The 25,772-nt window shown below is 37.4% G+C and overlaps 4 protein-coding genes, 4 long non-coding RNA genes, 1 other non-coding gene and 1 pseudogene across 12 annotated transcripts; 6 read left to right on the top strand and 4 right to left on the bottom strand.

Moving 5' to 3' along the window:
• Nucleotides 1-173: 173 nt before the first annotated feature.
• AT4G13885 (Polynucleotidyl transferase, ribonuclease H-like superfamily protein) lies at nucleotides 174-2,017 on the bottom strand (the record flags this gene model as incomplete). The annotated part of the gene is made up of 7 exons (NM_148316.1): nucleotides 174-212; nucleotides 366-476; nucleotides 780-830; nucleotides 905-1,038; nucleotides 1,131-1,309; nucleotides 1,601-1,773; nucleotides 1,913-2,017. The coding sequence occupies 7 exons, from the start codon at nucleotides 2,015-2,017 to the stop codon at nucleotides 174-176; spliced, it is 792 nt and encodes a 263-aa protein (NP_680682.1).
• A 189-nt stretch (nucleotides 2,018-2,206) lies between these two features.
• On the top strand, nucleotides 2,207-2,406 carry AT4G06145. The gene has a single exon (NR_141970.1). It is a non-coding gene; the product is annotated as an other RNA (long non-coding RNA).
• Nucleotides 2,407-3,234: 828 nt separating this feature from the next.
• EDA36 (Pyridoxal phosphate (PLP)-dependent transferases superfamily protein) lies at nucleotides 3,235-4,994 on the bottom strand. 2 transcript variants are annotated; one of them, NM_117463.3, is made up of 3 exons: nucleotides 3,913-4,994; nucleotides 3,726-3,827; nucleotides 3,235-3,650 (listed from the first exon to the last, which is right to left on the bottom strand). In NM_117463.3, exons 1-3 carry the CDS (start codon nucleotides 4,979-4,981, stop codon nucleotides 3,409-3,411), a joined length of 1,413 nt encoding a protein of 470 aa, NP_193125.1. In that variant the 5' UTR covers nucleotides 4,982-4,994; the 3' UTR covers nucleotides 3,235-3,408. The 2 variants fall into 2 exon arrangements, with proteins under 2 accessions (NP_193125.1, NP_001328680.1); NM_001340891.1 differs by having other exon boundaries at nucleotides 3,235-3,827.
• Nucleotides 4,995-5,875: 881 nt separating this feature from the next.
• On the top strand, nucleotides 5,876-6,241 carry AT4G06150. Its single transcript, NR_144079.1, has 2 exons — nucleotides 5,876-5,899; nucleotides 6,050-6,241. It is a non-coding gene; the product is annotated as an uncharacterized misc_RNA (transcript).
• Nucleotides 6,242-6,834: 593 nt separating this feature from the next.
• RLP49 lies at nucleotides 6,835-12,600 on the top strand (annotated as a pseudogene). Of its 2 annotated transcripts, none has more exons than one of them (2): nucleotides 6,835-9,043; nucleotides 12,098-12,600. The 2 variants fall into 2 exon arrangements; another variant differs by lacking the exon at nucleotides 12,098-12,600 and having other exon boundaries at nucleotides 6,843-7,742; nucleotides 8,022-9,771.
• A 934-nt stretch (nucleotides 12,601-13,534) lies between these two features.
• On the top strand, nucleotides 13,535-13,873 carry AT4G06155. The gene has a single exon (NR_141971.1). It is a non-coding gene; the product is annotated as an other RNA (long non-coding RNA).
• A 474-nt stretch (nucleotides 13,874-14,347) lies between these two features.
• Nucleotides 14,348-14,947, top strand: AT4G06160. The gene has a single exon (NR_141972.1). It is a non-coding gene; the product is annotated as an other RNA (long non-coding RNA).
• Nucleotides 14,850-18,439, bottom strand: AT4G13918. The gene is made up of 2 exons (NR_142331.1): nucleotides 18,290-18,439; nucleotides 14,850-17,924 (listed from the first exon to the last, which is right to left on the bottom strand). It is a non-coding gene; the product is annotated as an other RNA (long non-coding RNA).
• RLP50 (receptor like protein 50) lies at nucleotides 15,066-17,822 on the top strand. The gene has a single exon (NM_117466.2). The coding sequence runs from the start codon at nucleotides 15,124-15,126 to the stop codon at nucleotides 17,797-17,799; it is 2,676 nt and encodes an 891-aa protein (NP_567412.1). The 5' UTR covers nucleotides 15,066-15,123; the 3' UTR covers nucleotides 17,800-17,822.
• A 515-nt stretch (nucleotides 18,440-18,954) lies between the features above and the next one.
• SHM4 (serine hydroxymethyltransferase 4) lies at nucleotides 18,955-21,420 on the bottom strand. Its single transcript, NM_117467.4, has 4 exons — nucleotides 20,607-21,420; nucleotides 19,807-20,197; nucleotides 19,614-19,715; nucleotides 18,955-19,520 (listed from the first exon to the last, which is right to left on the bottom strand). Exons 1-4 carry the CDS (start codon nucleotides 21,282-21,284, stop codon nucleotides 19,276-19,278), a joined length of 1,416 nt encoding a protein of 471 aa, NP_193129.1. The 5' UTR covers nucleotides 21,285-21,420; the 3' UTR covers nucleotides 18,955-19,275.
• Nucleotides 21,421-25,772: the final 4,352 nt, after the last annotated feature.

Consider the following 25,772-nt stretch of genomic DNA (forward strand, 5'->3'; position numbering starts at 1 on the left):
TACCATGAAGCACACTAGTTTCTGGAAGATTAAATGGACCGCAACTAAATACTGTGTTCAATATCTTTGTAAATCCCATAAGAATTGCATCTACTTGACTAGATTAGGTGTATCATATCATTTGATGCTAACTCTTGGGGTTATAGGCTAACCTTTAAGCTTCCTCCTTTACGTTATGAGCCACTGACAGCATCAGGAAGGTCCTTAAGAACCTAACCAAATGTAACAATGGTCGCCATTAGCTTCTAACTCACCGAAGATAAGCTCCAGGTTTTCGACAAGTTACAAGTAGTATAATTTGAACGACGTGTGACTTTTGTTTCAAGATAGTTAAGTATAAGAAGCTGGTTTTTCTTAGTTGTTACCTGGTGAAGATGCCATGAAGCATAAGCATCCGTTGCTGCGTATTGTAACTGCTGCTTTGATAGAGGATGAACCTCCCAGTTCCCAAGCCTGATTCTGTTTGGCTTCAAGAGCTGCAAAGTAACAGACAAATTTTCAAAGCGAAATAGAATCAAGATTCCCACTTTTGAAACAGCAGAGCAGAATAGTGTTGTACTGCTATTTCTAGGAAGACTGGAAATATGATAAATCCAGTTCTCACTACTGTTATCAAAACTTAAATCAAGCTTTTGAAATCAACCAGACAAGGTGAATAACAGATACCTCTTTGCAAACAAGTGTCTCAGTTAGTGAGGCAAGGCCCCATTTTTTATCTCCACCAATTTTTTGGTTGGCTAAATCTGAAAGATCCTCAACATCTTTGATTTGATACTAACTCCATAGTCATGGAAAAGCTTCACAGAGTCACCATCAATTCCAATACCTACCTATATATATGTATCAGAACTATGTTAATTGATCACAACAAAAACTTTGACAACTTCATAAAATATAAACAAACCTTTACAAGTGTTGAATCCTCAATAAGATGTTGGAGTCTACACATATCTGGACAGTTGCAACCTTCCCCAGGAGAACACCTAAACAACTCCCAAGAGCAGCCTATAAGAGCTCGGTATGTCTTGACATCAAGTACTAAAGCCCGAATCAATCACCGTTCTAAAAACCCTAAACTCATCATCTTCTACCAAACCCATATCGAAAACAACAAGATATATCCCAATTACATTCATCACTAGCATAAACCAAAACTCTGAACACATCTTCTTCTTCCTTAGATGTCGAATCAATCAACTCACACAGAAATTGCATAGCTAAAGTAAACTTCTTGGACGAAGGAAGAATGTGAAGCAACAAACAGTAGTTACCAACATCGCGGAACGGTCGAAGAAGAAGAAACGAGCTTCTTCATAAATTGAGCGAAAACAGGAACAGAGAAAGAGACAGAGGCTTCAAGTTAAGGAATAAAGTATTTGTCCCACATCGGTTCTTCGAACATCCGGTTAAGGCTTTCCAACATTCGGGTGGCTCTAACCAATTTGTTTTGGGCTTTTTTAGCCTATTTGTTTACTCTATTGGGCCAATTTCCAACTCGATTTTCTTATTTGTATATCTCAGTATGAGGTATATTGATCCACATTTTTGAATTTAGCATAACGAAAACCTAAATTTATTTATTTTAATTTATTTTATGAACCCTATCGGTTGATCGGTCAGTTTTGGTAAAAGGCACCGAAGTGTTTCAGAATGGACTTCTCCTCGAAGGACCACCACACTATATTTCCCGAGTTTGAAATGCTTTCCGACTAATGTCAGGGAGACAAACTCTACTCCAACTAATGGCAGAAAGTACTCAGGCCGTCTGTATTTCTAACTATCAGATAAACCAATTGGACCAAGGTCCAACTGACAGACTTTCCAAACGAAAATGATTTTTGTTTTCAAGGAGGATCGTATTCGGATATGAGAGTTTCACCCTTGATCACCAAAACTTCTTCTACCACTAGACCACAAATGCTTGGGCAACCTCAATTTTATTGTTGGCAACAACTAAAAAATCAAAACATTTGTATAGCTTATAATGACTGATTTTAAGCTCTTCAGTTGTATCCATTACCTGAATCAATTAATACACAAAAACACAATATAGTTTATATTAGCATATATATTGTGTGAATATTTTTGAAGACAAACCCTATAAGGCACTAACATCATCGACAGTTATTTTAGTCTTCACAACCATACTCAGCAACTTTACCATCAATTTGGGAGTCTATAGGTTTTCTAAACTCCACGGGGGCACCACGTACTCCGCTCTGAACAGATTCATTATGATACACCAAAGAACTGATCACGCCGTGTATACTTACCAAACCAAGTGCATGATGATTTCACTCTTATACGTAGGCTTGAAATGAATAAGTATGGATTACCAAACCAATGCTCCGGGATTCCTCTAATTAATTACAATTTCTTTTCAAACCATTCTTTTGAAGATCATAATCGAGAATGTAACACATATTTCTATCCGAAACGTACAACTAAAAAAACAGAGAGGTTATCTTGGCATTTTATGCCTTCCACCAATTTGACGACAACAAACGCAGAATCTCGTAGGGCCTCTTGGATAGACCGAATTACTAAATCGAACCGAGAAAGAAATATTCGAATTAAACCCGAATCAAATGTTAGTTTAGTTATTCAACTTAAAATGAGTTTTTTTAATATAAAAAAAGACAGTAAAACTTAAAATGGTTTATTGCACTTTTAACATATCCAAAATATAAAATTTGAATCCACAGACCAGAAAATTTCTAAGCTACAAATAATTTTTAAAATTTAAGATATATACGATTACAAAACGAATCCTAACTGAAATCATGTGGTTATACTGAAACCTTAACCGTATTAATCCGAATAATACGAGTCAACCCAGAAACTATATCAGAAGCGACTAAAATAAAAAAAATGCCCCAATTCAATAAAAAAAATAATGTACATTAATAAAACAAAAAATTTGCTATAAAACATTTTCCTTCCATTTTTGTCCACAAGATAATTAGCCAAACTTTCAAAATCAACGTTTCTAATAATTCTCTTTCGATAGATAAGCTAGCCAAGTCACTCAAGACTTGAAACACTTCTTTCAACAAATCAATGTGGCCAAATCAATGGATTGTTGAAGCTCAATATTTACTTCGTATTAACACATTATTTTCACCATAAGTCTCATATAAATATATTTCTATCTCTATTAAGAGTAAATATATGGCCCTAAATGTTTTCCCAAAATTTGATGCCCTATTTGGTTTTCTCCATTGTGGCACGGCTCTGTATTTATTCGTTAAATATAGTAAATTTGCTGTTACTATTAAGAAATCCAACGAAATAAAATAGTCAAGAAGAAAAAATAACTGAAGCTTATTAGTTTTTTATTGTTTGCTTGCTTAACATACAAAAACACAAATAACAGAAGATTACTATTGGGTAGAGAGTGAGAGATCTCTAATCGTTCCTTGACTCAGAGATGAAAAATCCAGGCATATCAAAATCGTACGTGAACTCCTCAACGTCAGCCTTTATCTCATCGATCTCCTTGTTGTTCACCAAACCCTTGTTGAAGTCCTTCATCACCTTACCGTACTGCTCCTGGATGTCCAACGTGATTGTCACGGCACGGTGCAGGAACTCTCCTATCTTCTCAAAGTCCTTCTCCACCAATCCTCTCGATGTCATCGCCGGTGTACCTTCAAAATTTATAGAGATTCAAACAATGAAATTCAGTTGGTCGTTGTTAAGAACAATTCACAACTCCCTCATACCGATTCTTACACCTCCGGGAGCAAGAAAACTAGTGTCTCCGAATACCGCATTCCTGTTCAAAGTAATGTAGCACAATTCACAAACCTTCTCAACCTTGTTACCTAGCAGAAGCAGAAACAGAATTTAACATCAGGAAATTAGTTCAGTATAAAATATGGTCTCAAAGGTTAGTGATTATTCACTTACCGGTCAATCCAAGAGGGCGAAGATCCCAAAGAATAAGGTGGTTATCAGTTCCATCGGTTACAAGAGTATATCCCTTATTTATTAGGTAGCTTGCAAGGCAAGCAGCATTAGCTTTCACCTGTTTTGCATAAACTTTGAAGCTAGGAGCCATAACCTGCTTCAACGCAACAGCTAGAGCACCAATCTTGTTATTGTGAGGACCACTTTGAAGCGCAGGGAATACCGCAGAGTTGATTTTTGCGTCGAAATCGTAGACTTCACCCTCGGGTTGGCCCTTCTTGGCTGGTTTTGGTCCCTTTCTATAAAAGATCATACCAGCCCTTGGACCTCTCAAGCTCTTGTGAGTTGACGTTGTCACAACGTCACAGTACTCGAACGGGTCTGCGGCTTCCTGAGCAGCAACGAGGGCACTGTTATGAGCCATATCACAGAGCAAAAAAGCTCCAACCTTGTCGGCGACAGCCCTGAATCTCGCGTAATCCCATTCCCTAGGGTAAGAAGTGCCTCCACAGATAATTAACTTAGGCCTAAAATCCATAGCTTTCTCCTCAAGTTTGTCGTAATCAATGTAACCAGTCTTGGAATCCACCTTGTAGGGAAGGTTTTCAAAGTAGATCGAGGTCGCGGAGATGTTCTTCCCACCAGAGCTATAGTAACCATGCGTTATATGACCACCTGATGGCAAATCAAGCCCCATGATACGATCATGAGGCTGGAGCAAGGCGGTGTAGGCTGCGAAATTCGCAGGGGAACCAGAGTAAGGCTGAACGTTAACGCCCCATTTCTCTGGATTGCAATGGAAGGCTTCGAGAGAGCGTGAGCGGCAGAGACTCTCTATCTCATCGATGAACTCGGTACCTCCGTAGTAACGATTACCAGGCATACCTTCCGAGTATTTGTTGGTTAAGCAACTTCCGAGAGCTTCCATGACGGCCACGGAAGTGAAATTCTCGGCTGCTATGAGTTCGATTCCTCGACATTGACGATGTTTCTCCTTCTCGATTAGGTCGTAGATCTCCGGATCGACGAAGTCAAGATGCGTGTTTCCCCAAGAATAGACTGGTTCCATCTCTAAGATTGTTGGAAGGATAGAGAGACTTTTGGCGGGTCTTTATATAATGTGTGTACCCACAAAACTAACCATTTGACTTTTCTGAATTTTTAGAATTAAGTATGACTTTTTGATGCCTTTAGCAAGTTATTCCAAGTCAAGTCTGTCTTTTAAACAGAGCAAAAGACATAAACATTTTTGTACTCCAATGTGTTCACCTAGGAAACTAATTTAGTATTGCCATGACAACTAATAGTCATGACAATTTTATTCTTAATTGCAATTTGCAAGATATATATAGCAATTGCCCTTAAGATATACCTTAACGCAAACATTATTCATTTTTAAGATAACCATATGCACTAATAGATAACGTGTTGTATTCCTTTTTCCCCATACTTCATAACTCTTTAATCATTCTCTGCTTGTTTTAGTTCAGACGTTTCCCTCATACAGAGTGGCATGTCTTAGTTACAAGACACAATTTATACTGATTTTGTATGATTGATAATTCTTTAACTATCTTTGATACATTACTCTACCATTTTCGTATGATTATTGTCTTCGTTAAAAGGTTGAGTATTTAATAGAAACGGCATATTTATAATTTATGTATGCTTAGTCAGAACCACGTCTATGGGACTTGAATATGCTATGTTCTCATGATAAGAGATTTTTATATTGAGCAATCTTCCTTTGATCAGAAAATATATTAAGATCCATTCTCACTCCATCTTTATGTGTCAAATTAAGCTTGAAATCAATCAATCTAAATCTGTCTGTTTAGGATTCACGTTACGTGGCTAACAAGTTTTACGTAGGATTTATTTCTTTTATGAGATCTTGATTTTGAAAATTTGCTGAAGCGGTTACGATATGCAGCAACCGATAGTTATGCTTTTATAGCATCTTTACCACTTTTTACGTGCTCACAAGGTAACGTTTGGTATATTTGACTGCTTCAGATCTCTACGGACGATTGCTTGAGTATAGCCTTTGGATTAGTCACCAAAAGAAATTATGTTGTTCAGTGTGGTTTAAGTTTCTCATTAAAGAAAAGAGTTTTTTTTTTTTTTTTTTGTGCAGCAATCGTGATTAGAGACAAAGACACAGGAAGGTCCAGAGGTTTTGGATTAGTCACCTTCTCCAGTGAATCTGAAGCCTAATCTTTCATAACAGAGATGAATGATCAGGTTTATATGACTCCATTTGTGGTAGTTGTTCTGTTTATATGATGATGGCTTTGGTTTTGAGTTTTCAGATGATGGATGGTCGTAAAACTGAAAGTGAAATCTTGCTGTACAGAAACATACAATGTAGCATTTGAAAGTGAATTGCATCATTTAATACCATTACACAGACTTTCTCTTGATGTCATTATAGTCTACTCTAACCTTTAACCTTCCTTATAAGCAAGGGACGGTATCAGCATATGTAGCAATGCTTCTCAATTAGATTCTTACTCACCAAAGACTAGCTTAGGGCAGCCAGTTCCACGTAAAAAATGGGGTTTGTTTGTTTCTATTCAAGCTTTTAAAAGAGGAATAGAACCAAGATTCTAAAACAATAAAACATGTTCCGATATTTCTAGGAAGAGCGGAAAATGATCAATCCAAAGGGATTGAGTGATTAACCCCCACCGTACGGTCGAGATATTGCGTTTGTGGTTTTGAATAATCAAAGGAATCTTCAGCAATTATTAACCCACACCACACGGCTGGAAGAATTGGCGTTTGTGGAAATTATATAGTTTTTGTGGAGAAATACCTCATATTGCTGTCTTCAAAGGAGACGTGTAAGACAAGCTTTAATCTCCTCCACAAATGTAATTAAGAGTCACTCCAATCATATAGAGTCAGGTACTCGATTTTCTGTGGAAGCAACTAGTCTTCACAGGAGACTTTTTAAGTCAAGCTTTAATGGTTTCCCACAAATTTTATATGAGACAATCCAATCATCAAATCGTTTCACGTACAGAAAAACAGAAACAAAACAAATCAAACAAAAAATATGATGTATTCTTGTAGAGAGAGGAGGATGATAACAGTAAAATGGAGCTTGTGTTTAATCTTCTGCCTTTCAAACTCAATACTTGTTTTTGCTAAACACTTGTGTCTTCCAGACCAGAGGGATTCTCTTTGGGGGTTCAAGAACGAATTCCATGTCCCAAGCGAGAAGTGGAGGAACAACACTGATTGCTGTTCTTGGGATGGTGTTTCTTGTGATCCTAAGACGGGCAATGTCGTTGGGTTAGATCTAGCGGGCAGTGATCTCAATGGCCCTTTGAGATCTAATAGCAGCCTGTTTAGACTACAACATCTTCAGAAGCTGTATCTTGGTTGTAATACTTCATTCGGAAGTCTTTCTTATAATGATGGTTTGAAGGGTGGTGAGCTACTGGATTCCATCGGCAACCTCAAATATTTGAAGGTTTTGAGTCTTCGTGGTTGCAATCTCTTTGGAAAGATTCCTTCTTCACTCGGAAATCTTTCTTATCTCACTCATCTTGATCTTTCTTTTAATGATTTCACCGGTGTGATACCAGATTCGATGGGCAATCTCAACTATTTGAGGGTTTTGAATCTTGGTAAATGCAATTTCTATGGAAAGGTTCCTTCTTCACTCGGAAATCTTTCTTATCTCGCTCAACTTGATCTTTCCTATAATGATTTCACCCGTGAAGGACCAGATTCAATGGGGAACCTTAACCGACTAACCGATATGCTTCTCAAGTTGAACTCGCTCACCGATATCGACCTTGGTTCTAACCAGTTGAAAGGTATGCTCCCATCTAACATGAGTAGCCTCTCCAAACTGGAGTATTTTTATATTGGTGGAAATTCATTTTCTGGATCCATTCCCTCTTCTCTCTTCATGATCCCTTCGTTGGTTGAACTTGACCTGCAAAGAAACCACTTCAGCGCTCTTGAGATTGGGAATATCTCTTCACAATCTAAACTTCAAGTATTAATTCTTGGAGGAAATAATTTCAATCCGGACATTGTTGATTTGAGTATTTTCTCACCTCTCTTGTCACTTGGTTATTTGGATGTTTCAGGGATTAATTTGAAGATCAGTTCACCCGTCAGTCTTCCCTCACCCATAGAATACTTGGTTTTATCGTCGTGTAATATTTCCGAGTTTCCCAAATTTCTACGTAACCAAACCAAGTTGTATTCTTTAGACATCTCTGCCAATCAAATTGAAGGCCAAGTACCGGAGTGGTTATGGAGTCTGCCAGAGTTGCAGTCTATTAACATCTCTCATAATTCTTTCAATGGTTTCGAAGGACCAGCAGATGTTATTCAAGGAGGTGGAGAACTATATATGCTTGACATAAGTTCAAACATATTCCAGGATCCATTTCCTTTGTTACCAGTAGACTCTATGAATTTCTTGTTCAGCTCCAATAATCGATTTTCGGGAGAGATTCCTAAAACAATATGCGAATTGGATAATCTTGTGATGCTTGTTTTGTCAAACAACAACTTCAGCGGTTCTATTCCTCGGTGTTTTGAGAATTTACATCTTTATGTCTTGCATCTTCGGAATAACAACCTCTCTGGTATTTTTCCAGAGGAAGCTATCAGTGATCGCTTGCAATCACTTGATGTTGGTCACAATCTTTTCTCAGGAGAACTTCCCAAATCATTGATCAACTGCAGTGCACTCGAGTTTCTATACGTGGAAGATAACCGAATCAGTGACACGTTTCCATCCTGGTTGGAATTGTTGCCCAATTTTCAGATTCTTGTCCTTCGTTCTAACGAGTTCTATGGGCCAATATTTTCTCCTGGAGATTCTTTGAGTTTCCCCAGGTTGCGAATCTTTGATATTTCGGAAAATCGCTTCACTGGAGTCTTGCCATCAGATTACTTTGCGCCTTGGAGTGCAATGTCGTCAGTCGTGGATAGAATAATTCAGCATTTTTTCCAGGGATACTATCATAACTCTGTGGTTCTGACGAACAAAGGATTAAATATGGAGCTGGTTGGGAGTGGTTTCACAATCTACAAAACCATTGATGTCTCCGGAAACAGACTCGAAGGAGACATCCCCGAGTCCATCAGTCTTCTCAAGGAACTGATTGTGCTCAACATGTCAAACAACGCTTTCACAGGCCATATTCCACCATCTCTATCAAACTTGAGCAATCTCCAATCATTGGATCTATCTCAAAACAGATTATCCGGCAGTATCCCAGGAGAGCTCGGGGAACTCACATTTCTAGCGCGGATGAACTTCTCTTACAACAGGCTTGAAGGTCCAATACCACAAACCACTCAGATTCAAACCCAGGATAGTTCTTCTTTCACAGAGAATCCTGGACTCTGTGGTCTTCCTCTAAAAAAAAACTGCGGCGGAAAAGAAGAAGCAACAAAGCAAGAGCAAGATGAGGAAAAGGAAGAAGAAGAACAAGTATTTAGCTGGATCGCAGCTGCAATAGGCTACGTACCTGGTGTTGTGTGTGGACTCACCATCGGCCACATTCTGGTTTCACACAAACGTGACTGGTTCATGAGAATTGTTTCCCTCTTTACTTAAGTAAGCATTCAATAAACTTTCTCAAGACTTGTTTGAAAATCATATTATCAATCTACATTCTACACTTATTTGAAAGATAAAATATCTCCTTGTCCTTTTAAATTAATGTTCTAATATCGTCGTAACGAATTTGGTCTGCAACGTTTTATATGTAGAAACAAAAACTGTATAATAGTTATAGCATGAAACTTTGATTAAGAATTAGTAGTGGTTACAGAGGATTGTTGTATTACAGAGGATTAATTTTATGAACAAAACAAAAAGAAACCAATACAGTAGAACCGAAACGGTCTAAATTTAAATGTTTGTGTATATGTGTAACTCTAATGTTTTGAGTTGTATTATAAGTGTGTTATGCATTCGAGTTAGTTCTATTAGTTTCCTATAATTTCGTTACAATACTACTGTATCTCTCTGTCCTCTTCTCTTCTTTGCTTTCATTTTTTTTTCAGATTCAGTTCCATCATCACAACAAAGAACCCTAAATCAATTTCACATTACGTTTCATCACCAAGAAAAAAAAACGGAAAAAAATCATTTATTACGTCTTCTACATTTCTTGATTTTGTTTTGGTGTACAAAAATGGAAGAGATGAAAAAGGTTTGATACGATTCGAATATTCTATTGCTACTTCTCTAGCTTCCAGATATTTTCTTCTTTTTGATTTTGTTTCATTTACTGGTGATTTGATTTTATTATTGTGGACAAGGTAACGTATAAAAAGTGAAATTTTTGTGGGTCTTTTTCTTTTGATTCGCTAATCTTTTGAGAAACATGAGTAGCCTTTCCAAACTGGAGGCTTTTGATATAGATGGAAATTCATTTTCTGGAACTATTCCCTCTTCTCTCTTCATGATCCCTTCGTTGGACAGACTTAACCTGGGAAGAAACCACTTCAGCGGTCCACTTGAGATTGGGAATATATCTTCACAATCTAATCTTCAAATTTTATACATTGGAGAAAACAATTTCGATGGACCAATCCCAAGATCTATATCGAAGCTAGTCGGGCTCTCAGAACTTAGCCTTTCTTTCTGGAACACAAGGAGGAGCATCGTTGATTTCAGCATCTTCTTGCATCTCAAGTCACTAGAGTCACTTGACCTCTCCTATCTGAATACAAGAAGCATGGTTGAGTTCAGTCTTTTCTCACCTCTCATGTCACTTGGTTATTTGGATCTTTCGGGGATTAGTTTGAAGTTCAGTTCAACTCTCCATCTTCCCTCCTCACTCATAGAATACTTGATTTTAACGTCCTGCAATATTTCCGAGTTTCCCACGTTTCTACAAAACCAAACCAGTTTGGAGTATTTAGACATCTCTGCCAATCAAATTGAAGGCCAGGTACCAGAGTGGTTATGGAGACTACCAGAGTTGGGGTTTGTAAACATTTCTCAGAATTTCTTCAGTGGAGAAGTACCTATGTTACCAAAGTCTATCATTCATTTTATAGGCTCTGATAATCAGTTTTCAGGAGAGATTCCTAGAGCAATATGCGAATTGGATAGTCTTGATATACTTGTTTTATCCAACAACAACTTCAGCGGTTCTATTCCAAGGTGTTTTGGGAATTTACCACTTTCTGTCTTGCATCTTTGGAATAACAGCCTCTCTGGTATATTTCCAGAGGAATCTATCAGTGCTAGCTTAAGATCACTTGATGTTGGTCACAATTGGCTATTGTGGATGTCGGATTCGGCCCATTTCGGCCCAATCCGCATTCAATGGGCTTCGAGGTGAATTGGGCCCAATTCATAGCCCAGCGTAAGCTTGGCCGTTTAAAGAACGATCCGACATTAATACAGAAACGGAAGGATCACGACTTAAACAGCGCATTAAAGTCCCGAGTTGAAGATTCGTAACGAACGACATTAATAACGCGAGATCCGCGGCGTGAAGTCAGCGAGTAATTTAATACGTTTGATCCGATGTATTGAGTATAAATACGAGTCGATGACATTTGTAAAGGGGACGAAAAAGAATACACTAATACTATACACAAAATTCAAAAACACTCATTCCTCTTTTCGATTCGATCATTGTTTGTTTAACAAGACTAAAGATCCCCGTAAAAACAACCACAAGATTCTAATTGCGGATTCCGACATCCACAGCTATCAGGACAACTTCCCAAGTCTCTGATCAAATGCACTGACCTCGAGTTTCTGAACGTGGAAGATAACAGAATCAATGACAAATTTCCATTTTGGTTGAGATCGTTGTCCAATCTACAGATTCTTGTCCTTCGTTCTAATGAGTTCTATGGGCCAATATTTTCTCCTGGAGATTCTTTGAGTTTCCCCAAGTTGCGAATCTTTGATATTTCGGAAAATCGCTTCACTGGAGTCTTGCCATCAGATTACTTTGTTGGTTGGAGTGCAATGTTATCGGTCGTAAGCATTTATGATAGTACACGTGGGTATGCGGTTCTAGGAGCTATCCGAGAAGCCTACCATAAATCTGTGGTTCTGACGAACAAAGGATTAAATATGGAGCTGGTTGGGAGTGGTTTCACAATCTACAAAACCATTGATGTCTCCGGAAACAGACTCGAAGGAGATATTCCAGAATCGATTGGTATACTCAAGGAACTGATTGTGCTCAACATGTCAAACAACGCTTTCACAGGCCATATTCCACCATCTCTATCAAACTTGAGCAATCTCCAATCATTGGATCTATCTCAAAACAGATTATCCGGCAGTATCCCAGGAGAGCTCGGGGAACTCACATTTCTAGCGCGGATGAACTTCTCTTACAACAGGCTTGAAGGTCCAATACCACAAACCACTCAGATTCAAACCCAGGATAGTTCTTCATTTACAGGGAATCCCAGTCTATGTGGTGCTCCTCTCGAAGAACCCTGCGGCCGAGAAGAAGATGAAGAAGCAACGAAGCAAGAACAAGATGAAGACAAGGAAGAGGAAGATCAAGTATTTAGCTGGATAGCAGCTGAAATAGGCTATGTACCTGGTTTGTTTTGTGGACTCGCCATCGGCCACATTCTCACTTCATATAAACTTGACTGGTTCATGAGAATCTTTTCCTGCTTTTCTTCTCCGCTGATAAAATGATCAATAATAAGTGTCTCCTACTTTTCTCATTACCTATATCTATTGTGTCGCTGAAACCTTCAAGATCTTGTTTCTATTATATATACTCCTTATTTTCCTTCTAGTATCTACCACCTCATCTTCCATCTCTTGAGAGATATTCTTACGTACTCTACGCTTATTAGGCTCCATTTATGGTAACTATTCGGTCTATGTGGTTAAAACTTATGATTGCTTTGCTTTTGACTGAGGCTGACTGGCTGAGACTCTGAGAGTTAGTCATACTATACTTAGTAGTCATGTCAGAAAATATTCCTCTGGTGTGGCGAACCTAAAGTCGAAAACATCTCTATTCAAAAGTCGAAAACATTCTACACTAGTGCTTTAATGTGTTTTCAGTTTCAGTTTTTTTGTTTCCTTGTTGTGATCTAAGTCCTTTCTTTCAAGTGTTTTGTTCCTGATTTGCTTTGATTCGAGCCTCTTGTGTGGAGAAGTTTCCTCTATTTATCAGTGTATTGTGCTTTGTGTTTCTAAGATTTGTTCATGAAAGAGTTTGAAAAGAGTTTTCTCAAGTCTTTTACATCGGTATTCCAAGTTTAAATCAACGTACTAAGAAGAGCTTACCATGGAGCCCATTAGGTTCCACAGAGACTTATAAGCCGAGAGTGAGTACTGATTAAATGGACTAGCAATAGCAACTAGATACAATGTTCATATCTATTTTGCAAATCCTCTAAGAGATGCATCTAGTATACTAGATTTATATCATCATTTTAATTACTAACTCTTGGGGTTATAGGCTAATCTCTAAGCTTCCTCCTTCACGTTATTAGCCACTGACAGCATCAGAAAGGTTCTCTAGAACTCTAGAACCTAAGCAAATGTCACAATGCTCTCGATTATCTTATTACTCACCAAAGATAAGCTCCAGTTTTTTGAACTAGTTAAATGTATTATAATTAGAACGATGTGAGACTTTTGCTTCAAGGTCGTTGAGTGTGAGAAATGGTTTTCTTTGATGTTACCTGGTAAAGATGCCATGAAGCATAAGCATCCGTTGTTGTTTATGCTCCTTTGACCTCCCAATTCAAGCCTAATTCTGTTTGGCTTCAGGAGCTGCAAAGTAACAGTTTTTAAAGCGAAATATAACCACATTCCCAAAGTTCTAAATAGAAAGAAAAAAACAAGCTTTGAAATCAACAAGATAAGGTGGATAATGGGTACCTCTTTGCAATCAAGTGTCTCAGTTAGCGAGGCACGGCCCCATTTTTCTGAATCAAGGTTTTTGTGGGCTAAACGTAAAAGATCTTCGACATCTTTGATGGATACACCATTGTCATGGAAAAGCTTAACAAAGTCACAGTCAATTCAAACACCACATATAAGAACTAAGTTAAGTATGAGCATATCCATACTTAACTACAGAATAATATTGTCCAACATGAACTTTGATCACTTCAAAACCTTAACAAGTCAATAGTCAATGTATAGATTTCTTAGCTACAGAATCAGTAGCTAAGTATGGATATGCTCATATACTAGGTTGTTGTATCAGAATTGTAAAATTTCTTGGCCTGGTTTATAAAGTGGTATGTGTTTAAAAGAAAAATAAAAGAAGTAAAATGTTATATTCAAGATTCATGGGGCACATTGTGACCAGTAAAGGACTCGATAAACTCAACAATTTTGAGGGCTTTGGGTGTGGTCAACCGAGTGAAACTGTGCAAGGAAGCACGCTCATGCAACTTGAAGTTTTAATGTATGTCTTGTTCGTTTTGTAATTTTAAATCTCTGTTGGCTGCGGTGTGGTGTGTCTCCGTTTAGATGCAGTTTTGGTTCCGGTGTGTCATGATGTAGTGCTAACCTTTAACCTTCTTTATAATCAGGATATGTAGCAATGCTCCTCCATTAGCTCTAACTCACCAAAGACAAACTTTGTGCAGCCAGTTCCACGTAAAAAGTGGGGTTTGTTTGTATTATTACCTGATGATATATAATCGGTTGCTGCTTATTTAACAGAGGATGCATGGGCCTCCTAGTTTCCGAACCTGATGATGTTCGGTTTCAAGAGCTGAAATTGAATTGTAACAGAATGATCAATATAGTTAGACCAGTTGTCACTATTGTTCTGTAGACTCACTATCGGCCACATATATACAAAGGACTAGATTCTAAGCATCACTATAAAAAAACCAATAAACTTTCAGAGGGTTTCTAATAAACTAAAAGATTTCACCATAACAGTGGCGGCTGGTGCCACAGCTCACACGCCTGTCTTCATCAACTCAGGTTCCAGTTTCATTCTCACACGGCATTTCAATCTCTAGAACGAGGGAACACATGCAACAAAAGCCTCAAAGATTAACCTCCACCACACGGCAAGAGAACTGCGATGAATAGTCAAAGGAATATTCGATTTTCTGTGGAAGCGATTAGTCTTTACAGAAGAATTTTCAAGTCAAGCTTTAATTTATTTCGAAAATATGGAGACAATCCAATGATCAATTCGTTTCACAGAAAATAAATAAAAACCAATCACAGAAAAAACATTCTACAGCAAGATGATAACAATAATATGGAGCTTGTGTTTAATCTTCTGCCTTTCAAACTCAATACTTGTTATTGCTAAAGACTTGTGTCTTCCAGACCAGAGGGATGCTCTTTTGGAGTTCAAGAACGAGTTCTCTATCCCAAGCCCCGATTCTGATTTGATGCTGATTCTTCAGACGACAGCGAAGTGGAGGAACAACACTGATTGCTGTTCTTGGGGTGGTATCTCTTGTGATCCTAAGACGGGAGTGGTGGTTGAGTTAGACCTCGGAAACAGTGATCTCAATGGCCGTCTGAGATCTAATAGCAGCCTGTTTAGACTACAACATCTTCAGAGCCTAGATCTTTCCTACAATGATCTTTCGTGTACCCTACCAGATTCCAGCGGCAACTTCAAATATTTGAGAGTTTTGAACCTCCTTGGTTGCAATCTCTTTGGAGAGATTCCTACATCACTTAGAAGTCTTTCTTACCTCACTGATCTTGATCTTTCTTATAATGATGATCTCACCGGTGAGATACTGGATTCGATGGGCAATCTCAAACATTTGAGGGTTTTGAGTCTTACTAGTTGCAAATTCACCGGAAAGATTCCTTCTTCACTCGGAAATCTTACTTATCTCACTGATCTTGATCTTTCTTGGAATTATTTCACCGGTGAGTTACCAGATTCGATGGGCAATCTCAAATCTTTGAGGGTTTTGAATCTTCATCGTTGCAATTTCTTTGGAAAGATTCCTACTTCACTCGGAAGTCTTTCTAATCTCACTGATCTTGATATTTCTAAAAATGAGTTCACCAGTGAAGGACCAGATTCGATGAGCAGCCTAAACCGACTAACAGATTTTCAACTTATGCTACTCAACTTGAGCTCACTCACCAATGTCGACCTTAGTTCTAACCAGTTCAAAGCTATGCTCCCATCTAACATGAGTAGCCTTTCCAAACTGGAGGCTTTTGATATTAGTGGAAATTCATTTTCTGGAACCATCCCCTCTTCTCTCTTCATGCTCCCTTCGTTGATTAAACTTGACCTGGGAACAAACGACTTCAGCGGTCCACTTAAGATTGGGAATATCTCTTCACCATCTAACCTTCAAGAATTATACATTGGAGAAAACAATATCAATGGGCCAATTCCAAGATCTATATTGAAACTAGTCGGGCTTTCGGCTCTTAGCCTCTCTTTCTGGGACACAGGAGGCATTGTTGATTTCAGCATCTTCTTGCAGCTCAAGTCTCTTAGGTCACTTGATCTTTCAGGGATTAATTTGAATATCAGTTCATCGCACCATCTTCCCTCACATATGATGCACTTGATTTTATCATCCTGCAATATTTCTCAGTTTCCTAAGTTTCTGGAAAACCAAACCAGTTTGTATCATTTAGACATCTCTGCCAATCAAATTGAAGGCCAAGTACCAGAATGGTTATGGAGACTACCAACGTTGAGGTATGTAAACATTGCTCAGAATGCCTTCAGTGGAGAACTAACTATGTTACCAAATCCTATCTATAGCTTTATAGCCTCTGATAATAAGTTTTCAGGAGAGATTCCTAGAGCAGTATGCGAAATTGGGACACTTGTTTTGTCCAACAACAACTTCAGCGGTTCTATTCCCCCGTGTTTTGAGATTTCCAATAAAACTCTTTCGATCTTGCATCTTCGAAATAACAGTCTCTCTGGTGTTATTCCAGAGGAATCTCTGCATGGTTACTTGAGATCACTAGATGTTGGTAGCAACCGGTTATCAGGACAATTTCCCAAGTCACTGATCAACTGCAGTTATCTCCAGTTTCTGAACGTGGAAGAGAACCGAATCAATGACACATTTCCATCCTGGTTGAAATCATTGCCCAATCTACAGCTGCTTGTCCTTCGTTCTAACGAGTTCCATGGGCCAATATTTTCTCCTGGAGATTCTTTAAGTTTCTCCAAACTACGATTTTTTGACATTTCAGAAAATCGCTTCAGTGGAGTCTTGCCATCAGATTACTTTGTTGGTTGGAGTGTAATGTCATCGTTTGTAGACATTATTGATAATACGCCTGGATTTACGGTTGTAGGAGATGACCAAGAATCCTTTCATAAATCTGTGGTTCTGACGATCAAAGGATTGAATATGGAACTGGTAGGGAGTGGTTTCGAAATCTACAAGACCATCGATGTCTCCGGAAACAGACTTGAAGGAGATATTCCAGAATCCATCGGTATACTCAAGGAACTGATTGTGCTCAACATGTCAAACAACGCATTCACAGGCCATATTCCACCATCTCTATCAAACTTGAGCAATCTCCAATCATTGGATCTATCTCAAAACAGATTATCCGGCAGTATCCCAGGAGAGCTCGGGGAACTCACATTTCTAGCGCGGATGAACTTCTCTTACAACATGCTTGAAGGTCCAATACCACAAGGCACTCAGATTCAAAGCCAGAACAGTTCTTCTTTCGCAGAGAATCCCGGGCTTTGCGGTGCTCCTCTCCAAAAAAAATGCGGTGGAGAAGAAGAAGAAGATAAAGAAAAGGAAGAGAAAGATAAAGGATTAAGCTGGGTAGCAGCTGCAATAGGCTATGTACCTGGTTTGTTTTGTGGACTTGCCATCGGCCACATTCTCACTTCATATAAACGTGACTGGTTCATGAGAATCTTTTCCTGCTTTTCTTCTCCGCTGAAAAAATGATCAATAATAAGTGTCTTCTCTTTTATAGTATTGTTTGGGTCTCTCATCTTGAGAATCTGTCTTTCTGTTGAGTTACTTTTATCTATTGTGTCGCTGAACAACTGCAACTTTCCCCGGGAGAACACCTGAACATCCCAAATTTTCACGAATTATCATTTAGATCACACTGGAACTTCTCTAAAGGATAATGCATATGAAAAGCTGCAGCAATGAGATTCGAGACTATACAAAACTGGACAAGTGAGACATCTAAACTTTCTTCCGACCATTTACAAAGGAGACAACAAGCATATTAAGCTCTTCCGTATCTAAAGACAACATATCCATAGAGATGAAAAAAAATCACACCATCAGATGAATTTGATTGCACATTGCATACTTAAAGACCGCAATCGAAATAGATGAAACTTGCAAACAGACCGAGATAAGACCCTAATAGCATGAACTGAGAGGTGCTTTCAAAGTAAGACATTGATGTTAAACATAATACCTTTTTAAAAAACTTGGTCTTCACTCAATATCATCTCTATTGGTATCAAGAACCTTAAGAAGCTGCATTTCTCACTTATCAACCTCACTAGCTAGATTTAGCTGCAACAAACAAGTCAATAACCAACGGATAGATTGCTTAGCTACAGAATCATATTTGCACACAAGTGGAGAACGTTAACATCATCATTGTAGTGACAAAAACCTTAATAAATGGATTGGGGTATGAACAATTGAGAAAATAACAACTTTGGAAATCGAATCAGATGGGGAAAAAGTTGATAAAACAAATGAATTGAGATCACCAAGAACCCAGAAATTTCTAAGCGATAAGAAATTCGAAAATAATAGCTAAAGATCTCTAGGGAGACTGATGAATCCACTTTTCCATCTTTACCTCGACAATCGGTTATAAGCTGCAGAAGAAGTGATGTAATGATGCATCTGGCGAGGGAAATTGGGGATTTCAATTGGATGTTCGTGTTCATGGCCGGAGCTCGTATCACGTACGGTCGGAGTAGCGTAACAAGAAGAATGGGAGAGATAGGAAGCTTCGCTGGCGTCGATAGCGAGAAGCTCTTCCTCTGTATAAATCTTCGTCGTCGTCGTCCCAACTTACGATATTTCTTTCTTTACTTTTCGTAAAACTTTCTTTTTTTTTTGCATTTACAAGAATTCCTTAGTTGAGTACAAATAATTCAATCTATGAAACTAAAACCCATACAAACACACCGTATTTAATTGAAACAGTGGAAAGAAAAACTCGCTGATATTATTAGAAAAAAGCCAACAAAAATACAACAATTTCAATAAGAAACCAAAAGAAAAAGAAAAAAAACATTCAAGAAGAAATAGCTGAAAAGAAAACCCTTTTTTTTTACTGTTTGCATCTTCATCTCTTCGCCTTTAAGGCGATCCTACAAAAGCATATTTTATATATATGGTAGATAATAATAGAAGATTACTCTTGCATATAGAGAAAGATCTCTAATCCTTGTACTTCATCTCAGACATGAGGAATCCAGGCATCTCATAAGACGCCGAGAACTTCTCGACATCAGCCTTGAGCTGATCGAGATCTTTGTTGTTCACCAAACCCTTGTTGAAGTCCTTCAACAACTTACCGTATGTCTTTTGGATGTCCAACGTCAGTGTCACTGCACGGCTCAGGAATTCTCCTATCTGCTCAAAGTCCTTCTCCACCAATCCTCTCGATGTCATCGCGGGTGCACCTACACAAACACATATATATTTATATGTTAGCAAGATCCCACAAATGAGATTCAATGGCCATTGTCAAGAACATTTCAGAATTTCCCTCTTACCGATTCTTACACCTCCAGGAGCAAGAGCACTACTGTCTCCAAATACTGCGTTCTTGTTCAATGTAATGCTGCACAGATCGCAGAGCTTCTCAACCTTGTTTCCTGACAGAAGAATATATAAACATCAGGACTAGTTCCAGAAACCATAGGGTCGCAAAAGTGGGTTTTTTTCTCTGAGATATAATTCACTCACCGGTCAATCCAAGAGGGCGAAGATCCCAGAGAACAAGGTGGTTCTCAGTTCCATTGGTCACAATCTGGTAACCCTTGCTCATTAGGTAGTTTCCAAGGGCAACAGCATTGGCTTTCACTTGTTTTGCGTAGACCTTGAACCCAGGAGTATTAGCCTGCTTCAACGCAACAGCTAGAGCACCAATCTGGTGATTGTGAGGACCACCTTGAAGCGCAGGGAATACAGCAAAGTTGATTTTGTCCTCAAAATCATAGACTGCACCCTCGGGTTGACCCTTCTTTGGTGGTTTTGGACCCTTCCTGTAGAAAATCATACCAGCCCTTGGACCCCTCAAACTCTTGTGGGTTGTGGTTGTCACAACGTCACAGTACTCAAATGGGTTTGCAGCTTCCTGTAAATATGATTAAAACTCAATCAGTTCTGTCGGTGAATGCAAAAAAAAAAAAAAAAAACTCAATCTTGGCAAGTAACATTAGAGTAATCCCCAAACTTCATCAGGCTAATAGGTTGGTTTTAGTTACTGAAAAGAATTGAATCTCATCCTGTGTTCACTTAAACATTCTTATAGGAGTTAAACTATAAACTAGGAGACTAAAATGAGACGGCACAAGTAAAATCAAACGACTTTAACAATGTGATATGATTCGTTCTTGGGAAGAAGAACATTTGATAACCCTGAAAACACTAGACTTGACACAATGAATGCAGATCTTCGTTCTAAACAATTCATAATGCTAAAACAAAACCAGATCTACATGAAACACAATATCAATACAAATGAGAATAGGCTTATAATATACCTGAGCAGCAACGAGACCACTGATGTGAGCCATGTCACAAAGCAAAAGAGCTCCAACCTTATCAGCAATAGCTCTAAATCTAGCGTAATCCCAATCCCTAGGATACGCACTACCACCACAGATAAGCAACTTAGGCCTGAAATCCAACGCCTTCTCTTCAAGCTTATCGTAATCAATGTAACCAGTGGTGAAATTCACCTTATACGGAAGACTCTCAAAGTAGATCGAAGTCGCAGAGATCTTCTTACCACCAGATGTATAGTAACCATGAGTCAAATGACCACCTGAAGGCAAATCAAGCCCCATGATACGATCGTGAGGCTGAAGCAAAGCCGTGTAAGCAGCGAAATTTGCCGGAGATCCAGAATACGGCTGAACATTAACGCCCCACGCTGCTGGATCACAATGGAAAGCTTCGAGAGCTCTTGAACGGCAAAGATTCTCGATCTCATCGATGAATTCGTTACCTCCGTAATAACGATTACCAGGAATACCTTCGGAGTATTTGTTGGTTAAGGCACTTCCGAGAGCTTCGATGACGGCGAAGGAAGTGAAATTCTCGGAAGCGATAAGTTCGATTCCTCGACATTGCCGACGTTTCTCCTTCTCGATTAGGTCGTGGATCTCTGGATCTACGGAGACGAGAGAGGTGTTACCCCATGAAGAGACTGGTTCCATCTTCTTTGTAGATTGTTGAATGGATCTGAGATCGGAGAAAGAGGGAGGGAGAGATCTGAGATCAGAGAGTGAGAAGTGGGAAGAGAGGCGGTTGGGTTTAAAAGAGGAGTAGAAAATGGGGTAAATTACGGATTTGTCCTCCTTTGCTAATTTTGGTGTTAGTTGGTTAGGTGTGTGTGGTAGGAGAACAAGCTTAGTGTGTTTTGACTATTTTACCCTCTTACCAATATTTGTTTCCCTTAATTAATTATGATTAGATGGATACTTAAGGCCCAATTGCATTTAAGGTTGTGTTGGGTAAATCTCTCTCTCGGATTATTTTTATTTTTTTGACATCAGAAATTGAATTTGTTGGTAGAAAATAAAAAGTAATTACAAACAAAAATATAATCTATTGATTCCAAAAAAAAAAAAAAAACTGTATAAATCCCTATAAATCGGAGGAATTAAAATTGGAAAAAGGGCTTTGAGGGCCCATGATCTTGATTCAGCCCAGTGTTTTAGATAGGAGTAATTACATTTTAATAAGAAACTCTATAGTTTTTCATAGTTTAACCTTTCAAAACTCAAATGGTCGTACATCTGGTGTAAATAAGATGTATTATGTGTTAACAATGCAAAGGTAATTAAACCAACGTCAACATTGTCGACCACAAAATTTTCATCTATGTTGTGAAGATTTCAACAATTTATCCGCTTCAATATTATGTGATTAACCCCTTAAATGTTAATAATGTATTTTTTAAAGCTTTTTCACAAAGGAAGTATTCACGATGAATTTAAACATATGAATTTTGCGGATAAAAATAGTCTCTCACATATCTCCAAGCTAAATAAAACTTTATACGGTCTTAAACGAAACACTTGAAAACGGATAACGCAAAATTAAAATTGTATTTTCATAGTAATCTGATTTTAAAGTTACTTGCGGATGAATCTTAGTTCATATTCATCAATCATCACTAAGAATCACGAAGTCACCGTACCCTCTATATGACTATATCCTTGTTTATGTTTACGTTATAATTTTCAATGACAACTCATCATATGTGTAACCGTACCCTCTATAAGACTATATCCTTGTTTATGTTTATGTTATAATTTCAGTGACAACTCATCATATGTGTAACTACAGCATCACTTTGCCTCACTATTCATTATCCCAACATTATAAGAAATTGGTGGTCTTTGCTTAGCATCCTGACTAGATCACTTAATCGATACCATATCCAAATTAACATCACATTATAGTTAGAGAACATATCCAACTCTTTCGCCCATTTTGCTTATGTTGAAAATGCCAAATGAAATGTGTACAAATTGTTATTTTTCGATACTCTCAGTTTCTAATGAGAAAAAATAAGTTTGTTATTCCACTAAAGTCTTAGATATTCTCTGTCACAAATTTTATAATTTAGCATATGAAAAGAGCCATTAAACACACATTTTTATAAACAAGAAATAGTTGGTAGCCTCCCTTTGAAACCTTTTTTCGTGGACATACTAATTAACTAACTACACGATTGAGGAGTTGTTATGGTTAACAAATTTATTTATTATTATTGCATCGTGCCCTCGGTTGATCAAAGAATATTAAGTATTTAATATTTGCTAGAGAATGGCATGATCATGGGGTTTGGAGAGGAGAGTAGGTGGTTTTGTATGCATGTGAGTCGGTGAGGGTCAAAATCGTCTTTTCAATTTAAGATTTGATTATGTGGTCATTAAATAGTAACGTAGTGCCTAGTGGTATTGGCAGATCTGAGGTCAACATGTGATGTGACGAAGATCTTCATTTTCTTCGTAAACACACAGAATACTGAAGTTAGAAAAATGTCTTTTTCAGGTAATATTTACTCAGTAAAGAAAAAAGGCTGGTAAAAGTAAACTTTTAAGTTTGAACGTTAAAGTCAATTTAATAGTGTTTATTTATTTATTCGACATGTAGAAAATTAAACGATCTACGTAAAATATGAATACAAAAATATTAAATATTAGAATAAAGTGAGAGTATGTGTAAATCACGTTTTGGTGAATTTTTTCCATGTGGTAGAATAATAGAGGAGGACTTTTGTTGTAAAGTAAGCTTCACCAACCTCGATTTTTAGACCTGTATAATTGGAAACCCACCTACCTCCGCAAATACAACGAAAAGTATTGTCTTATAATACTTTCTTAATTAAATAACAATTCTTTTGGAGTCATATCATATATATACTCCTATTGTGGTGTCGACATGGTGACATACTACATAATGAAACCGGTGAGATTATTCTTCTGCTAAACTTGTATGATGACCGGTGAGATTATTCCTAAAATATATTAAAACCTAGAATGAATTCTTTCTTTTATACGTCATGGTTTGCTTACAAAAAGAAATGAAATACCAAATTTTCACGTTTTTCAAATAATTGTGTTGTCTTTTTCTGTTTTGAAAAATAGTTTTACCGGTATGTTATCACATTTAAAAATTTTAATAAATACTTCTCATATACTGAAAGAAGTAATATATTTTTATATCATATTTTATTATTTTCGATCGATTTCCAATAGAAACAATTTCGATAAAATTACATTTTTTTGTAAATAATATATAAATTTTTTGTAGATTACATTAATAGAACTGCTGAAAATGGTCTTTAAATCCTCTTCCTCTTCAACATTTTTCCAAATTTGACATTTTGACTCCGAATCTCACTTATAAGTTGTAATAATAATGTTCATTAGTGCATTAGTTTCCTCCTTCGTTGCCCAACAAAAGAATAAGCTATCATTGACAGTTTTATGATATTCGGAGTTCCAAAATCATTTTTCGAAACTCGGCCTTTTAAGGCATTTGGATCAAAACTTCGGTGCATATACTAAAAACATATGGATATATCGGGTTGAGTCGCCTCGTAGAATTCCTCGAGAAGATATATATTTTGACTTGGTGCTGGCCATTTGTAAGAATAGCATAAGCCACCAGTCACCAAGATTATTCATCGTAAATTGTAACAAACTCACCATTATTTGGAGAGCCCAAAGATACTACTCAATCTTCTTACCATAAACTTTTGTCACTGTCTTATAAGCTATAAGATTACTGGTCTACTTAACTCAGAAATATTTATGTCCTTTGTAGCCAAAAGCTACACTGAAATTGACACAACTCGAGTGTTGTCCTTTTCTGGTCGATTGAATAGAATCGAATGTCTTAATCCAGTACCCTCCAGCTTTTATTTCGTGTAATTTATTTTCCAAACCTACCACTACCAGTTTCATAACTCTCGAATAAATTTATCAAATAGTCTTTTGAGTGCTCAAAGTCTTGGGATAATAAATGGTCAGTGCTATGTATCACCCGGATGTGAAACATTATGGGTGGAGATAGACTATTATAAATTTATTGAAATATACGATTGTTACTCGTTTAATAGCAAAAGTAGTACAATGTATATAGTTTCTATCGAGAACAAGATCTATTTAAAATTCGAAAAGTACATTTAAAATTCATAAACATATAAAGATAGTAACATGTTAGATCTGCATAGTACCACCAAAACAAGAAAAAAGAAACGCACATCGCCACATAATTGCTATGATTCTCACTGTCGGCTGCTTTGAAATATTACGATTCTTTTGGTAAATCACACAACATAATATAATTACAATAAATATATATATACTAAAGTATAATTAATATAATTAATACCACATTGTTTAATTCTGTTTTGATCTTTTAAGATCAGTCAGATCCACCGACGTTCCTACACGCGCAGGTCCAGATCCAAACAGCACACACACACACACAATGCCACTAGTGTAAATGCTTGGTGGCTATTGCATTTGCACCTATTGATACTCTTTCTTCAAAAACAAGTTATTGTTTTTATTTTCAACCCAACTTTAATACGGATTCATACTGGGATTTAGGTGTTAAATCTGATAATTTAGGTTTGAATAAGTTGTATATTTGTTTCTTTGATTAAAAAAAGAACCTATATATATACAAAAATAAATAAAAAGTTCTAGATTTCAATTTTCCGTATATAGCGGGTTGAATTGTCTATTTTAATATGAAAATTGACGGATCTTATAAACAAAATGTTCTGAAATATGTAAAAGGATTTAGCCAAAGTTAACCAAAAAAAAAAAACAAACAGAAAAGTCACATTCACATGTCGTGGTAGATCTAAGGCATTAATTTAGAAATATGTCGTTACAATAAGCGGAGAACATGGGACGTTTCTCGTGGTCCAATCAGACGAACGAGATCTCATAAATTAAATGACTTCAGACGAGGGAATTCATGGCAGAATGATAATGCAACTTAAGTGACTTTAGAGTGAAAATGATACGAGAACAATGCATAATCCATATGACCGTTGAGTGAGTGATACCATTAGCGCGATACAAGCGGGACTATAAACTGATCTAGATTGTTTTTCTTGGGAAAAAATGTTACAAATTTTAAATATGTAGTTTGAATTGTTAAACCAAGATTCA

Source organism: Arabidopsis thaliana, chromosome 4 (genome assembly GCF_000001735.4).
Source record: "Arabidopsis thaliana chromosome 4, partial sequence".
In the NCBI taxonomy this organism is placed as follows: Eukaryota; Viridiplantae; Streptophyta; class Magnoliopsida; order Brassicales; family Brassicaceae; genus Arabidopsis; species Arabidopsis thaliana.

Excerpts from the sequence above, each read along its gene's own strand:
- EDA36 (NM_117463.3), bottom strand. The coding sequence starts at position 4,981 with ATGGAACCAGTCTATTCTTGGGGAAACACGCATCTTGACTTCGTCGAT. Across the intron at positions 3,828-3,912 it reads TCGCCCTCTTGGATTGACCG|GTAACAAGGTTGAGAAGGTT; the intron begins GTAAGTGAATAA and ends TGCTTCTGCTAG. Across the intron at positions 3,651-3,725 it reads TCCCGGAGGTGTAAGAATCG|GTACACCGGCGATGACATCG; the intron begins GTATGAGGGAGT and ends TAAATTTTGAAG.
- SHM4 (NM_117467.4), bottom strand. The coding sequence starts at position 21,284 with ATGGAACCAGTCTCTTCATGGGGTAACACCTCTCTCGTCTCCGTAGAT. Across the intron at positions 20,198-20,606 it reads GTGGTCTCGTTGCTGCTCAG|GAAGCTGCAAACCCATTTGA; the intron begins GTATATTATAAG and ends TCATATTTACAG. Across the intron at positions 19,716-19,806 it reads TCGCCCTCTTGGATTGACCG|GAAACAAGGTTGAGAAGCTC; the intron begins GTGAGTGAATTA and ends TTCTTCTGTCAG.
- RLP50 (NM_117466.2), top strand. The coding sequence starts at position 15,124 with ATGATAACAATAATATGGAGCTTGTGTTTAATCTTCTGCCTTTCAAAC.